Genomic DNA, 18,147 nt, shown 5'->3' with positions numbered 1-18,147 from the left:
AACCATGAATTTAAAGGATTGCTAAAAGTGAAAGTACTGACAAAAAAGGAAGGGAGGAATGAAATAAAAGGAAAATCCACTGAACAAAAATCCTACGCGGACCTAGGAAAGCGAGGGAACCAAAAAGGGAACCACATGTAGAGAAACACTGTAAAATACGGACAAACAAAAAATGAAACAATCATCGGACAGAAAATTTACAGGGAACGTGGAGAAAATATAAACACAAAGTAGTGCTATATAAACAAATTAAAAGCAAAAAGTACAAAAAAGAACCAAACTTACGTAGAGGGTAATCAATAATTAAAAATTGATGAATGGAACTGAGAGTGATATTCAATGCAAAAGGACCTGGAGGGATGACCCATTCCAAACATGAACCAAGTGGGGACCAGGGAGACATGAGTTCCAGAACTACCACAAAAATAGCATGTTTGCTGCGACCAATCTGGAATGAGATTTGGAACACAAAACTGTTTACCTGTTTTGGGGGAGGTGATGGTCTCGTGGTTAAGGCGTTGGGCTTAAGACCAGAAGATCCTCGGTTTAAATCCCAGCCTGACTGGAAAATCACTAAGGGCCCTTGGGCAAGGTCTTTAATCCCCTCTTGCTCCCGGTGTGTAGTGAGTGCCTTGTATGGCAGCACCCTCACATAAGGGTGAATGTGAGGCATTATTTGTAAAGCGCTTTGAGCGTCTGATGCAGATGGAAAAGTGCTATATAAATGCAGTCCATTTACTATTTACCAAGACAAAACAACCAGGAGAGCATTCCTTGCCAGAGAAAGGGAACCTACTGAATGGAGAAACTTGCCTAAATTTGCAAAAGGGGAACCATGAAAAACTGACAGTAAAGCAAATTTAGCTGGGGAGCTAACCAGGTCCAGTACCACTTTATAGATCCGGGAAGAGAACTTCAGTGAACCATGTCATGGGAAGCTAACCAGTTCCCAACAGAAATACAAATATTGAGAGAATGTTTGTTTTAAGCAAACTTTGAAACAAATCACAACTGATAAGCTAAGAAATAGCTTAGCACCAAAGAAATGCAAGAGTCCTATGGTGTCCAGAAATGAGGCACTAAACAGTCTTCCTAACGGACACTGAAAATGGGACAGCATGATTAAGAAAAATAACAAAAAACTCACAGTTCCACTGTTTACGGCAGCAACAGTTTTCATTGGGAAGAACTCTGAAGATCTGAGGAGAAATGGAGGTGATGAAGGGATGTCCTGCATCAGACACACCATAGCCGACCCGGCTGGCTCTGCAGCCACGAGTGGAAAAGTGCACGCATTGTCAGAAGCAGCTGGCTTCACTGAAGGCTGAAAAGCCGTGCGCGCTGCTGCATGCTGGACTGACAAGACTGGTGATTGTGGCCTGGTGTGCACGCCGGCATTATCAGCTGTCTTCACTGAAGGCTGAGGAACAGGACGTGTTGCTGCTTCCTGGAGTGACGTGGCCGTTGATGGTGGCAGCGAGCACACTGTGAGTACTTTGGGTGTCACTAGTTGAGTCTGGAGCGGAGTGTCCACCATATGTGATGCCAGTGATGTGGGCACAGTTGATTGAAGCTGAGGTGTGATGAGCTGTGGTAATGCGGACTGTTCAGCTGGCTTCTGGAGTGTGTGCACCTGAGAAACCTCTGTGGGTGTGTGTCTCTCCACTTGCTCTGGTGACGTCACCGCTGGTGCTCCTGAGAGCTGAGGTGACATGGTCTTTCCCGATCGCTCTGTGGGCATCAGGAGAGGCATGTCCCCAGCAGAGAGGTCGGGCAAGATGGGAACCTTCGTTCCCATGGGCGAGGAAGTCATGATGGCAGCAGGCTGGCACGATGGCGCCCGGAGCTTCCGGTGTGCCAGAACAGGTGCACGACGAAACGGAACTGAATCAGTAGCTGCATCTGGGAGCTGATAAGTTTTCCCAGACAGAATAAGCTTCGCCAGCTCCCACATGAACAATCTCCGAGGAGCCGGTGTAGGAAGCAGACAGGAGGAGGGCGGTGTGGATGGCCATGGCGGTGTGACTGCTTCGGCCGACAGTGTGATGAAGCAGGGCGTGTCCAGGCAGGAGTCATAGATCTCAGATTCAAACAAGTAGTTCATTGGATCCTTGACACAAGTAGAAAGCCGACCTTGCTTAAACAGAGTTTTGATATTTTTAGCTCTGAGAAGGCAGTTACTATTTCAGGCGCAAGGTGTAGAAGGTGTTCTAAAGCAGAAAGAATGTGCTGCTTGTTCCACTCTCCTGAACTGTCGCCGAACTCAAAAAATAAGTCCTGTATTTTGAAAAGAAACTTTGCCATCTGCTGGAGTGATGACTCCTCTGTCTCAGATGAGGAATCCTCATCTAAGCCAACCCACTCTGCATCATCATTGCATGGTGGGCAAGTGGACTGCAGATATGGCTCAGGTCGCTTCACCCAGTCAGACAGCCTTTCTGCAGTAAACAAATTGTCCACATCTTCTAAGTCAGGGAAGAGGCTGTGGAGCCAGGTATTTGCTTTGACGACTTCCCAAGCTTGCTCCAGGTAGTCAAACATTTCCCTCAGGGTGTTGGTGTGGCGGGAACAGGTGAAACAAAATCTTATGTCAGCGAAGATCTCTTTAATTCTTGTCAAGTTCAGCTCAGGATCCAAGTCCGCTGCCTCCTGGTACTGGCCAGATTGTTCTGTCATGGTTCATGGTGGCTTGGCCCTGAAGGTTGTAGGAGGTATATGCAGACTCATAGACACAGGTGTGGGATTAAGAAAAATGGCTTCATCTGGTAAGCAGGCAACATGTTTGGTAGACAGGATATCAGTCAATGTAGTGGAGGTACAGGCAGGTAGCAAGCTGAGGCAGAGTCCAAAAAACAAGCAAAGTTCCAAATACACGGTATCAAGGAGTTCACAGGGCTGAGGCAGAGGCAAAGTCAAAAAACGAGCAGAGTTCAGGGATAAGACAAGGCGGGGATCGATAACACAAGCAAGGTCAGAAATACAACAAGGCAAAACAGGACTATGGCATGAGGCTGGAAAGTGCAAAAATACAACAATCTGGCGAGGGACTGTGAGACTGTGAGGGCTTAAATACTAGTGGAAAAATCAAGGTGTGAAATGAGGAACAAGTGTGCAGAAGGTACTGGAAGAGGGCGTGACCTGGGAAGACAAAGGTAAGTGCAAGAGAGTGCAGTAAGACAAAAGCCACGTGAACTGGGGCAAGATAATTAAGTGACAGAAAACCCAACGGTGCAAAACCTGACTTGCTTGACTAAGCATAATAAACGCGAACAAAACAAAGGGGCAAAACTAAGAACTAAGGTGGCAAGTCCAAGAGTGGAAAACCAGAAAACTAATGATAATAACTAAAACAAGAGGACGTGATGCAGCCACGTGAATACAATAAACATTACAAAACAAACTATTGACTGAAGAGGAAATAAATGATGAACAAAAACAAAACCAGAGACTACAAACTCAGAATACAGGTAATGCAATGAATGACTAAACCACAAATAAATGATAAAGAGAGAATAAAACAAAAGCATTACACAAAGTAAAGAAACTAAAAGACCCAAACCAAGACTTAACTGACACGTATAATGATATGAAAAATAAAACCGTAAAATCCTCAGCGGAAGCCTAGACCCAAATAAGGGGAAAACCCAGACATGGTGCTAGGTTGTATGGCTGGGGCAGATCCTGACAGACCCTTAACTGGAATAGGACAGTTTAGAAAATGCAAACCTTGCCTCATGCCCTATGACTACTGGGATAGGCTCCAGTCCCCTGTGACCCTTAATTGGAGTAAGCGGGTATAGAAAATGGATGGATGGATAGATGAATGGTTGAATGAGATTGTACTACAGCCTTCACCAACTCTCCTCATGCAATCACTACTAGCAAATCCCGTCTAAGGAAGTTATAGCTTATACTTTGTTTGGGTTTTGCAACATCTTTCAAAAATTTCAGAACCAACTGTTATGAACCCCAGTGGAAATGTCCATTATTATTAGAATACTGTGAACACATGAAGAGTAAAGAAATGCAGGAGTAAAAATACCTGTAGAGCTGTAAGTGTAACTGTTCCAGACATGAATCATCATCTCTATCAAGTCAAAAGCAGCTCTACATCTGCTACCTACTAGTGACACAAATACCCGAGTCCCTCGGGTCATGTTCTACATCTTCTCATTTGTATTGAATATTTTTTGCAATGGGTTTTAACATAGAAACATAATTAAGTTTCCAAAATTAATCATTTCAATTAGAATATCCTTCCCAGAAATTAGTCAGGTAACTGGGGTAATAAGAATCCTTTTCTTCTGTAACTAGGATGGAGCAAATATGAATGTCTGCCAAAGGCCCCTCACTTTAAGTCAAATAAATTGTAGCTAATACCAAATGAATTCAGACTGTGTTTGAAAGAAAAATGTATCGAAGTGATTGTGTCAGATATTCAGATCTATCTGTTACGGTCCTGGGGCCTGCTTTCCATCAGGACAAGGAACTGTGTAACCTTGACAAAGTGTAGGAGCTTGTTCCTACATGGTTCCTGCCCAGGTCTGGTGCATGGAAGACCTTTAACCTTTGCGGGCTTATGACACCTGGAAGGTACCAATTAGAAATTACGCCAATAACCCCAAACATAAAACCGTGGGTTGAGCATAGGGTCAGCAGCCCAACCTTCTAAAACTATCAAGTGCTACAGAAACAGCTATAGATAAAACAAATTCTCAGCAAAGAAAGGACAACCCACTCCCCAGAGTGTCAGTGACAGCCGCTGATGAAAGCCGAAAGGACCTCAACTCCTCAAAATGCTCGATTGTTTTTGCCAAAGAAAGCACAAAACTCAATAATTGGAATGCAAAAACACTTTTCCAGTGCAGGAAACTAGACCAAGATATAAATGAAATGGCAACTAGACTAGAAACACTGGGTATTAATGGGATGCGGTGAAAAGCAGGCCCTAGGACCGTAGGCCTGATGAGTTTCAACGGAGATGTCTCCAGAAAATCCTAGGTGTGGCATGGAGAGACAGGGTGACTAATGACGAAGTCCTTCAAAGAACAACACAAAGACCACTCAGCCTAACTGTCAATGAATGCAGACTTAAGACTCTAGGACACATCCTTAGCATGAGAGACATCCCAAAACATCTTTGAAATGGTGATCAGAAGGTGATAAACAAGAGAAGACAGGTGTGGATTGGTTGGAGTGATGTGAAAGTCATAGCGATGGAGCAAGAAATCTGTAGAGATACTTTAGCTGCCCAATGTTCCTATATGAGCTGGAGGAACCAAGTCTTAAGTCTGTTACAAGAAGTATTTCCAGCAAAAAAAAGCTTATTGCGTAATATTGAAGATTATTTTATTCTTTAACTCTTTTTTGCTTGTTTGTTTGTGGTAAAGCCACCTAACATCTGGTGCTAGGTTGTATGATTGAAAGTATATCAAATATTTAAATGAAGATGGGGTCACTCTATCTGACCTATCATCTGGTTCCTGCGCTGTTCAGTGCTTGGTGAGGAAAGGTTTCTTTACCTTGACTTTGTAGACAATGTTGTGATCTTTGAAGAATCATTGGACACTGAGGAGAGTGAGGAAAGTCCTGTTTTGCGATTTTCCTGCTTCAAGACTAAGATTCAGGTTTTTAATTACTTCCTGGACTCAGCGATCAGAACTGTGCCTGTATGTGGTGAAAGTGTTGAACTTGTAGAGGCATTCATTTATCTCCAAGTAACATACATGTCTCTATGTTCTCGTTCCTTGAGATTGCGAGAAGCGTGGGAAGAGCTCTTGTAATCATGACGTCACTGGACAGAGGTGTTTGGTGATGTTGATATCATTGGAGAAGAAAGTAGGCCAAAGTCTTTAGGCTCTTGGTCCTGCCTGTCTTACTGTATGGTTATGAGCACCTTGGCCACTCCTCTACATGTCCTTAGCTCTTCCTCAAACAGGTTCTCCTGGCCCCCAAAGTAGAACAGGCATTCCGGAACGTGAAGATTGCCTTCACCACGGCATCTATCCTCTCCCTTCCAGCTCCAGTGACTCAGTTCATTATAAAAGGGAATGCTTAGATGGGGGTCGTCCTTTCTCAACATTCTGCTGCATGTGCCATCATGTCCCACAAGCTTACCCTGGTTGAGAGGAATTATTGTACTACCGATGAGGAGCTAGTCTCTATCAAGATCACTTTAGAGGAATGGAGGCATTGGCTGGAGGGGGCAGAGTGTCCTTTCCTGGTGTGGACGGACCACAAAAACCTGGAATACCTCAAAGCAGCTAAACCTCTCGACACCTGACAAGCCTGATGGTCTTTATTATTCAACTGGTTTATCTTCATACTGTCCTACAGACTAGGAACAAAGAACATCAAATGTGGTGCTCTCCCCCATCTGCCCAAGACCACAGAACAAGGAGACCATCCTAACCATGTTTTGACTTCCTTATGTCTTATTGGGGCAATCACTTGGGACAGTGAGGATCACGTTCGTTGGGCTCAGGGGACACTCTTGTTCCCATTGATTGGCTCCAAAATAAGTTATTGTTTCCTGCAAACTCTGTTCTCAAGTCCTCTATAGGACTCACACTGGTCTGACATCTCCATGGACTTCATGAAAAGTGTCCCCCACTCTGACGGTAACACAGCTGTTCTCACAACTGTTGAACTGTTTCCTAAACTGGTACATTTTACTCTCCTACTCCCCTACCCAAGTCTCCCTCAGCCAAGGAAACAGCGGAGACTCTCTTGATCAAGGTGTTATGAGTCCTCCTGGCTTCTCCAGGGATATGGTGTCAGATCAGGTCCCGTAATTAATGTTACAGTTCTAGAAGGCTTTTTGCTCTCTTCTGGGTGCCACAGTTCACTTGTCCTCAGGCTGTCATCCCCAATCTAAAGGACAGACTGAGATGCTGAATCAGGAGCTCTGAGACATGTAGGTGGAAAAGCTCATACGATACCTCTGATCTGATTAGTGTTAAATCCTACAGAACATTTTGGCTTGAGTCACAAAGTCTTAAAGGTGGGATGATCCATTCGGATGTCTTTCTGTGTGTGTTTGTGCTCTGTCTGGATTAATTACTCGTGTATGTGTGTGTTTATGTTCTTTAGCTATTTTTGACTTCTTCTTTGGTTTTATTGCCTTGTCTTCATGTGAATAAATGTTCTCTTCCCTGACAGGTGACATCAGTCTATTTCATTAGCTGACTACAATCAACTGTTTTGCGATATGCATCCGACTTTGTGCTGTGTAAATAAAGCGGAGTTGGACATGCAACCAATGCTGTGCACTTTAGATTGCACTATAGATCACCTCAAATGTTCTAGTGATGGTCTCAGTTGGAGCTCAGGTGATTCGTGTTTTCTTTGCTTATTGTTTGTACTGAAAACACTTTATAACATGTTTTAGTTTGTAGTCTTTAAAGTAGCTGAATTAAAGGACCTGCAGAAGGCAGGGAACAGTAACAAATAACAGGCGCTGTTAATGGTGTTTCATCTGAGGGTCATGCCATCAACCAAAACGTAAAAAACAAAGAGCCTGAATTACTAAGATCCCATATAACATGTACTAAATTGCACGGCCATTCTAAAATTTTGCATGTTGGGTTGATGATCCTTTTTTGGGGGTGATTTACTGAGAATAAGTGCTCAAGTGACAGCAAGTGGTAACATGATGTAGACAGCAGTATGTAATGCTGCGTTTACACATAGGCAGGATGTGTTACGAATGTCATATTTGCATCATTCTTGGCACATTCCTGACATTCTTAACGTGACTTAACGCATCTGAATAGGTTTCATCATAGTGCATGTTGGTGCATGACATTTGTGATTTTCGTGGAGCATGTTTTTGGCTGTTAAAAAATCTTCCATGAATGTCACGCACCACTCTCATTTCACCTCATATCGTGGAGGTCGCAACTGAGCATGTTGATCCATCTTGATTAGTGGTGATCCTCAAAAGAGCGACAGCGTTCTCTTCTTTGACCTGCGCACAATTAAACCATGCTGCACCACATTCAGTTTCATTGCTGCAGTATGCTGAAGAAAGACAGTGACACCACGTTGGCTAAAAGTCTCATTCCAATGCTCATCAGCGTGCTCCTGCAGGTGTTCCACCTGCTGGTGCTGCTGTGCCTGATGTTTGGGAAAACGATCAAGAGGAGAGCCGCATGGAGTCCACACTCTGTCTCCTCCTCCTCCTCTCTGCGTCAGTCCATGGTACAGAACCCAGCTAAGCATGCAGTCACAAAGTTCTTCTGCTGTGGATTAATTTAGATTTTGAGGAGCAAACTGGAGCAATCTGAATTGCTCAGCAGCTGACAGTAGGATGAATATGGGTGTGTGTGGAGACAATTCGCCTCATTCACAGCGTGACAGAACGTAACATTGTGCAGCGCGCAACAGCACAGAACATTATTCTTGACCTTCCGTAATGGTTCCTGATAATTCGCCATTAATTGTAACGCGTGGTAACAGGTTGCAGCAGTTCCTGAAGACACCTGACACCTCTGCTCCACATCATCATATTTGTGATCAGCGGCCAAGAATGTATACTTCGTGGCATTCATGACTTGTTGTCGTTATGTGTAAATGCAACATAAAGAGTCTATTCCACAGAGCGCCGTTCCTTCCCCTTTAATCCCGAATAGCAAATTGGGGCATGTTTTGAAGCATCATAGTAACTTCTTGATCCATCTTTGTCAATCTTGAACAAACTTGGTATACTTAGCAGCAGTGTTGCCAACTCCTCAGTAAGAAAAGTAGCTATTGGCTGTCCTAAAAGTCTCCAGAAGTCATTAATGACGTCATTGACTACTTTGCATATTAATTTCATATTATGACATCATAACAGATGTAGGGAGAAAAAAAATGTTGTGGGAGAGATCATTAAATAACATAATCAACTTTTTAATATTGTTTGGTAAATTCCATATTCATAAAAGAGTACTGAAAAGGAATTTACACAGCCTTCTGGCTGAATTTGAACAATATATGGGTTGCCGTGGACTTTACACCGAGCACCCTCTGGTGGCCATTTTTGGCTGATGAAAACCACCAAGCTCAATGCAAATACATGTAATTTGATCACTTTTCAAATGGGTCAGATTCATCAATAAAGTCAATTTAATGTACAATGGTTCATTTCAGGTCAGCTTGAAAAATCTCAGAGATAAGTCCAATATCGCTGTACCACAATGGAGACTGAAAGATCTGGCAGCAGCTGGATATCTGATCCACAGTACTGCAGTGGCTTGATTGGAAATAGGTTGCAGGTGAGCAGACTCAGCAGCTGCAAAGGATCAGATGGGCAGACCGGAGGAGGGAACCCAGAGTCCTGAGCACAAACATGACACACCAGGGAGGGAAAATGACAAGACACACAAGGAAAGGGAAAGGCATTGTTGGGGAAAGTGTAGTGACATGGACCCACAACAGGGGGCGCAAATGAACGGTCAATAGATGAGCCAAAAGGTAACAATTTAATGTTGTGAATGTGCACAACGATTATACAGACAATCACAGAATCTGATAGCAGTCAATACACAAAGGTGATGTGTGGGCAGGCTCAAGGATAGAAGACGTCTGTCCTGAGAAGAGCCGGAACCACACGATTTCCACCGCCACAGAACCCGGTGAATACTGGAGCCGCCAAGTCCCGAATTCCCAGGTGATCACCGTCCCCGACTGTCGGATCTGGTACTGCTGGCGAGGAGCACAAACAGTGAGATGTGGGTGTGTGCACATCCAGTAACAAAACAGTCAGAAGGTGGAAAGTCACCTCCACCTCTAATCACACACTCGTGCAGCTCCTGTTAAACCACTTATCTGGATTGGGAAAGAAGCGTAGCCATCGCTGTTCACACCAAACGCCAATCCAGCTGATAAGGCACACCACAGGAAAACGGCTGCAAAAGAGTTCAGACTATTATTTAAGTTTAAGTCAGCCGAGAAATTACCTTCACAGGTAGATGATATCTCGGCAGCGAGGTGGAGATGACGTCCGGCTTTTATGGAGTGGATTGATGAAGTGGAGATGGGTGACAGCTGTCATGAGTTGATGAGTGACAGCTGTCAACCATGGCGGCAGCGCCCTCTCATGCCTGAAGCCCGCACTTCAGGCAGGGCGCCCTCTGGTGGTGGGCCAGCAGTACCTCCTCTTGTGGCGGCCCACACAACAGGACCCCCCCCCCCCAACGGGCGCCTCCTGGCGCCTGACCAGGCTTGTTCGGGTGACGGTGGTAGAAGTCGGCCAGGAGGGCCGGGTCCAGGATGAAGCTCCTCTTCACCCAGGAGCGTTCTTCTGGTCCATACCCCTCCCAGTCCACCAAATACTGAAACCCCCGGCCCTTACGACGGACGTCCAGGAGCCTGCGCACTGTCCATGCAGGCTCCCCGTCGATGATCTGGGCAGGAGGCGGCGCCGGTCCAGGAGTGCAGAGGGTGGAGGTGTGGTATGGCTTGACCCGGGAGACATGAAAGACCAGGTGGATCCGCAGTGAAGTTCGTAGCTTCAGCTTCACTGCGGCCGGACTGAGGACTTTGAGGATCTGGAATGGTCCAATGTAATGTTCCTTCAGCTTAGGGGAGTCCACTTGTAAGGGGATGTCCTTGGTTGATAGCCATACCTCCTGCCCGGGCTGGTAAGCAGGGGCCGGGGAATGCCAGCGGTCTGCATGGGCCTTAGCCCTCGTCCGGGCCTTCAACAAGGCAGAGCGGGCGGTACGCCACACCCGTTGGCATCTTCGCAGGTGGGCCTGGACCGAGGGCACACCGACCTCTCCCTCCACCACGGGGAACAGTGGGGGCTGATACCCCAGACACACTTCGAACGGGGAGAGGCCGGTGGCAGAGGACACCTGGCTGTTATGGGCGTACTCGATCCAGGCCAGATGGTCACTCCAGGCCGACGGGTGCGCGGACGTGATGCAGCAGAGAGCCTGTTCAAGTTCTTGGTTGGCCCGCTCTGCCTGTCCGTTCATCTGAGGATGATACCTGGACGAGAGGCTCACGCTGGCCCCCAGTTCCCTGCAGAAACTCCTCAACACCTGTGAGGAGAACTGAGGACCATGGTCTGAGACGATGTCCGCTGGTATCCCATGCAGACGCACGACGTGGCGGACCAGGAGGTCTGCTGTCTCCTGGGCCGTGGGGAGCTTCGGGAGGGCCACCAAGTGGGCCGCCTTGGAGAATCGGTCCACTATCGTGAAGATGGTCGTCATGCCCTGGGACGGTGGGAGACCTGTGACAAAGTCCAGGCCAATGTGGGACCAGGGGCGACGAGGCACCGGTAGAGGCTGCAGAAGTCCTTGTGTCTTCGTGTGGTCTGCCTTGCCCCTGGCACAGGTGGTACAGGCCTGGACATACTCCCGGACGTCGACCTCCATAGACGCCCACCAGAAGCGCTGCCGGACAACTGCCATGGTCCTTCGCACCCCCGGATGACAGGAGAGCTTGGAACCATGACAGAAGTCCAAGACCGCAGCTCTGGCCTCTGGTGGGATGTATAAACGGTTCTTCGGACCGGTTCCTGGGTCCGGGCTCCGTGCCAGGGCCTCCCGGACAGTCTTCTCCATGTCCCAGGTGAGGGTGGCCATGATAGTGGACTCAGGAATGATGGACTCCGGTGGATCCGACAGCTCCGTCTTGACTTCATCTTTGTGTACCCGGGACAAGGCATCCGATCTCTGGTTCTTGGTCCCGGGGCGATAGGTGATCCGGAAGTCAAAACGCCCGAAGAACAGTGACCAGCGGGCTTGCCTGGGGTTCAGCCGCTTGGCGGTCCTGATATACTCCAGGTTCCGATGGTCAGTGAAAACCGTGAACGGCACAGACGCTCCCTCCAACAGGTGTCTCCACTCCTCAAGAGCCTCTTTCACCGCAAGGAGTTCTCGATTGCCGACGTCATAGTTCCGTTCAGCTGGGGGTCAACCTGCGAGAAAAGTAGGCACACGGGTGAAGAACCTTATCGGTCTCTCCGCTCTGGGATAGCACGGCTCCTATCCCTGAGTCAGAGGCGTCCACTTCAACCACAAACTGGCGGCTAGGGTCGGGCTGCACCAGAACTGGCGCAGACCAGAACCGGCGTTTCAACTCCTTGAACGTGGCTTTGCACCGATCCGACCAGGTGAAGGGGACTTTTGGAGAGGTCAGGGCTGTCAGGGGCCTAACTACCTGACTGTAGCCCTTAATGAACCTCCTGTAGAAATTTGCAAAGCCGAGGAACTGTTGCAGCTTCCTACGGCTTGTTGGTTGGGGCCAATCTCTCACCGCTGCAACCTTGGCCGGATCAGGGGTGACGGAGTTGGAGGAGATGATGAACCCCAGGAAGGACAAAGAGGTGCGGTGAAACTCACACTTCTCGCCCTTCACAAACAGCCGGTTCTCCAACAACCGCTGCAGGACCTGACGTACATGCTGGACATGAGTCTCAGGGTCCGGGGAAAAGATGAGTATGTCATCCAGATATACGAAGACGAATCGGTGCAGGAAGTCCCGCAAGATGTCGTTTACCAATGCTTGGAACGTCGCGGGGACGTTAGTGAGGCCGAACGGCATGACCAGGTACTCAAAATGACCTAATGGGGTGTTGAATGCCGTCTTCCATTCGTCTCCCTTCTGGATCCGAACCAGGTGGTACGCATTCCTAAGGTCCAGTTTGGTGAAAATTTGGGCTCCATGCAGGGGCGTGAACACTGAATCCAACAGGGGTAAAGGGTATCGATTACGAACCGTTATGTCATTCAGCCTCCTGTAATCAATGCATGGACGGAGTCCGCCATCTTTCTTGCCCACAAAAAAGAAACCTGCACCCATCGGGGAGGTGGAATTCCGGATCAGCCCGGCAGCTAATGAGTCCCGGATGTAGGTCTCCATTGATTCGCGCTCAGGACGTGAGAGATTGTACAGCCTGCTGGACGGGAACTCAACGCCCGGACCAAATCAATGGCACAATCGTACGGACGGTGCAGGGGAAGGGTGAGCGCCAGATCCTTGCTGAAGACGTCAGCAAGATCGTGGTACTCAACTGGCACCGCCGTCAGATTGGGAGGGACTTTAACCTCCTCATTAGCATTTACACCGGGAGGAACCGAGGATCCTAAACAATTCCGGTGGCAGGTTTCGCTCCACTGAGCCACAACCCCAGACGGCCAATCAATCCGGGGATTGTGTTTAATCATCCATGGGAAGCCCAAAATCACGTGGGAGGTAGAAGGAGTTACAAAAAACTCAATCTCCTCCCGGTGATTCCCAGCCACTACCAGGGTTACAGGTAGTGTCTTGTGTGTGATAAAAGGGAGAAGAGTGCCATCTACTGCTCGCACCTTCACTGGCGAAGAAAGCACCACCAGAGGGAGCCCTACCTCCCTTGCCCATCTGCTATCCAGCAGATTCCCTTCTGACCCCGTGTCCACCAGTGCTGGGGCTTGAAGGGTTAAATCCCCGCTCAGGATTGTAACTGGGAGTCGTGTTGAAAGATGTGTATGACCCACGTGAATGTTCTGACCCCCCCTCAGCCCAGTCTCTAAGGACGGGCGTTTTGTGTTTTGACCGTTTGAGGCAGTCTCTCTGCTGATGCTCACTCGAGCCACAGACAAAGCACTCCCCGCGGACCAGCCTTCTCTGTCTGAATGTGGCCCTGCTCATGTTCCTAGCATTGTCAGCAGGGGGAGCTGTAGCCACACGGAGCGCTGTGGCTGTGGAGCGTGGGGAAGCCGGCTCCCTTTCGGACCCGGGAGGAAGAGGGACGGCTTGTGCCTGACCACGCCCTTCGCCTCGCTCTCGTCGGCGTTCTTCTAACCCAGGGGTGGGCAATTAATTTTTACAAGGGGCCATCAGGGAACCTGAATCATGTCCGAGGGCCAAACCATCGAAAACTCCCTGTCTCCCATTACAAATTTTACAAAAAATTACCTATTTAATAGCTTTTATAGGTAATTTTTATTATTGTAATGATATGTAAATATTTAAATATACCTAAATAATCCTCTCATGATTTGCAACGCACAGACTTGACATTTTTAATATATGTAGTAATAATAATCAGACCTCATGAGGGCCAGACAGAGACATGCAAAGGGCCGCATGTGGCCCCCGGGCCGCAGTTTGCCCAGGTCTGTTCTAACCGATTGTCCAATCGTATAACCAAATCGATAAGCTCAGCCAAATCCCGCGGTTCCTCCTTAGCCACCAGGTGCTCCTTCAGGACCGACGACAGTCCGTTTATGAAGGCGGCGCGGAGCGCAGTCATATTCCAGCCGGATCTCGCAGCCGTGATGCGGAAGTCGACTGTATATTCGGCTGCGCTCTGGCGCCCCTGTCTCATTGACAGCAGCACGGTAGACGTGGTTTCGCCTCTGTTAGGTTGATCAAAAACAGTTCTGAGCTCCCTCACAAACCCAGTATAAGAGGCAAGGAGCCGTGAACTTTGTTCCCAAAGCACTGTAGCCCAAGCACGTGCCTCACCTCGAAGCAAATTAATCACGTAAGCCACCTTACTGGCGTCAGACGCGTACATCACGGGACGTTGTGCAAAGACGAGCGAACACTGCATAAGAAAGTCCGCGCACGTCTCCACACAACCTCCATACGGCTCTGGGGGGCTTATGTATGCTTCAGGGGATGGTGGGGGGGTTCGTTGAATGACCAGTGGAATGTCTGTATTCGGCACCGGGTCGGCAGGAGGAGGAGCTGCAGCAGCGCCCTGAGCGCGCGCTTCCACCTGCGCGGTGAGAGCCTCCATCCTGCGATTAAGGATGATGTGTTGCTCGGTCATCAGGTCCATCCAAGCGGTAAAGGCGGTGAGGATGTGCTGCAACTCACCAATCACGCCTCCAGCCGACGCCTGTGCACCCTGCTCTTCCATTGGCTGTCCAACAGATGGTTGACGCCCCTCGGGATCCATGACGCTGGCCGAGATATCCTGTTGGGGAAAGTGTAGTGACACGGACCCACAACAGGGGGCGCAAATGAACGGTCAATAGATGAGCCAAAAGGTAACAATTTAATGTTGTGAATGTGCACAACGATTATACAGACAATCACAGAATCTGATAGCAGTCAATACACCAAGGTGACGTGTGGGCAGGCTCGAGGATAAAAGACGTCTGTCCTGATAAGAGCCGGAACCACACGATTTCCACCGCCACAGAACCCGGTGAATACTGGAGCCGCCAAGTCCCGAATTCCCAGGTGGTCACCGTCCCCGACTGTCGGATCTGGTACTGCTGGCGAGGAGCACAAACAGTGAGATGTGGGTGTGTGCACACCCAGTAACAAAACAGTCAGAAGGTGGAAAGTCACCTCCACCTCTAATCACACACTCGTGCAGCTCCTGTTAAACCACTTATCTGGATTGGGTGTGAAGCGTAGCCGTCGCTGTTCACACCAAACGCCAATCCAGCTGATAAGGCACACCACAGGAAAACGGCTGCAAAAGAGTTCAGACTATTATTTAAGTTTAAGTCAGCCGAGAAATTACCTTCACAGGTAGATGATATCTCGGCAGCGAGGTGGAGATGACGTCCGGCTTTTATGGAGCGGATTGATGAAGTGGAGATGGGTGACAGCTGTCATGAGTTGATGAGTGACAGCTGTCAACCCCGGCTGTGTCCATGGCGGCAGCGCCCTGCCTGAAGCCCGCACTTCAGGCATGGCGCCCTCTGGTGGTGGGCCAGCAGTACCTCCTCTTCTGGTGGCCCACACAACAGGCAAAGCCTAAACCCTAACATGAGTGATTGTAGTAGAACAGCGCTCTGTGGAATAGACCTGTAAATAAGGATTTTGCATGTTAGTCCATGGGCCAAGCAGGTTTTCGGTACCACTGAAGGGGACCAAACAACACTTAGAATCCAGCCTCAGTGTACCATGGCCTACACAAAAATGTATGATAACCATCCCAGGGTGATAGCTGTAGCCAGCTAGGGGTCAATGAACAATTATACAGTGGTCAAAGTGTAAAAATGCTTGAATCTTGTTGAAAACTATATCACATTATTTGTCTGATCATAACGATTCCAAAAAGGTATAGTTTGAACTATCTGTGATGGAATGTTCTGGAGTTATGGGGTAAAACAACAACAACAAAAATGGTAACAAAAGTCAGTTTCAGTTTCTACAGGGGTCAAAAGTTAAAGTTGCTCCAATTTCAGTAAAAAAAATGATGCAAATTATTGTTTGAGTTGATGGGGTTCTAATAAGGAATAGTTTGCACCATCTGTCATGTTTAGTTATCACATTACAGGGTAACATATGGACGTCGACCTTGTTTGACCTTTACTTTGGAGACCAAACATTCAGCACAGTCAAAACTATTCCATTTATTAATCCTTTTATTTCAACCAATAATTTGCATCATTCTTTACTGAAATTGGAGCAACTTTAACTTTTGACTCCTGTACAAACTATATTAATGATCATAAGTGCAAAATTAAATTCAATTAACCACTTAGGTATGAGCAAAATAAGACAAGCAAACACACAACTGAACATGTGATTAAAATGATTATGCCTTCAAAATGGTTTGTCCAGTAACCCCCCCCCCCCCCCCACACACACACACACAAACACAAACACAGACTTGGTGTCCATGCCTTGTTTGTATGATATACCAGGGTGAGGTAGGTTATACAGAATATACAGTTGTATGCAAAAGTTTGGACACCCCCTGATGATACCCTTTATCCTGGATTCACCTGTGTAAGGAGGTCAAGGGTCAATGAGCTTACCAAACCAATTTTGTGTTCCAATAATTAGTGCTAAATGTATTCAAATCAATAAAATGACAAGGGTTCCCAAATTTGTTTATATAATTATTGCACACTTTCTGTAAATACGAGAAACTTCATTTCACTTCTCAAATATCAGTGTGTTTGTCTGCTATATGATATATTTAACTGAAATTTCTGATCCAGACAACCAATGATTTCTAAATGAAAATCATGAAAATTATCACGGCTGTCCAAACTTTTGCGTACAACTGTATGTCATTGGTGAAAAGACTAAAATAGAAAGACATGATAAATGTCACATTTTGTTTTCTATAGGCTGTGGACGTTTCCTTGCATTAAAAACAGACCACTGTAAATTAAGGTTTAATCATGTTTTCTCTGTCTAAAAAGATAACAGATTGAAAATAAAGAAATGCATACACAGTTCAGTGGAAATGACTGAATCAGATTTATGGATGTTTGCACAAATCAAAGTTAGCAAGCACCCTGCTTTCAAATGTGCAAAACACAGATGCAGTCTGCAGCCTCTTGCATCTGGTAAATTAACCTCTTTGCATTTTCTCCTTCCAGGTATTTTGCACATTCAATTCAGTTAAGACATTGAAAACTTAACATTTATCTTTTAAAATTGTACTTTAGCTTTTATGAGAAATTGCAGTTTTTGGTTTTATTAAATCAAATATACATTATTGTCCTCACAGAGAATTTTTTCATAAGCACTACACACAGCAGAATGTGACAAACAACACAAAAAGACAGATACATCATTGATAAAATCACGACACACAAAAAAACAGATACGGCATTGATAAAATCACAAAATAAAAGAAAGCTTAAAACCAGAGTATAAGTATAACCTGTATTATTTCTGATTGAACATTATAAAGTGAGGAAATTCAGCTGTGTAACTGCCTAAAACATTGTCACGTGATTCCCACCATTAGTACTTCTCTTCATTTTTGAATCTTTGCTTTCTTGTGGGGTGAAGTGATCGTCTACGTACCACGACCAACGTTTTGGGGGATTCCATCGGTGCAGGTATTGTGGAGTTCTTGTCTCGACACGAGCTCCGCAGCAGAGATGTGGAGATGGGAAGCTCAGTGCTGGAGGAGAAGGAGAGAAAAAAACCTTACAAGCTCATCTCCCAGGACAGCGATTTTGAAAACGACAAACGTGCACACGGTGAATCAAACATGTAATCCTAAATATCTTCCAGTGACTGCTGTGATGTACCTCTGCTTTTGGGAGTAGGAACATCAGTTTGAGGTGTTGTATTAAGTTAGAACTTTACTATGATTGTTTTAAACTATTAATTTGAATATCCTTTATTGTCATTTTGTAAACATGATTATTTCTTACATTCAAAAGGCCTTTTATTTGTGTCTATCATTTGTTGTTACTCTGCTTCAGACAACCCTGACAGGTGAAATTTTTA

The 18,147-nt window shown here is 46.7% G+C and overlaps 1 protein-coding gene across 1 annotated transcript in view; it reads left to right on the top strand.

The window, feature by feature from the left end:
- LOC117529831 (excitatory amino acid transporter 1-like) overlaps positions 1 to 17,911 on the top strand; it is a 133,119-nt gene extending 115,208 nt beyond the window's left edge. The window contains exon 10 of the mRNA XM_034192702.1: positions 17,701 to 17,911. Coding sequence (XP_034048593.1) covers positions 17,701 to 17,911 — 211 coding nt within the window. The remainder of the gene's footprint in view (positions 1 to 17,700) is intronic.
- The last annotated feature ends 236 nt before the right edge of the window (positions 17,912 to 18,147 follow it).

Source organism: Thalassophryne amazonica, chromosome 17 (assembly GCF_902500255.1).
Source record: "Thalassophryne amazonica chromosome 17, fThaAma1.1, whole genome shotgun sequence".
Taxonomy (NCBI): Eukaryota; Metazoa; Chordata; class Actinopteri; order Batrachoidiformes; family Batrachoididae; genus Thalassophryne; species Thalassophryne amazonica.
This window is presented reverse-complemented; position numbering and strand designations above follow the sequence as displayed.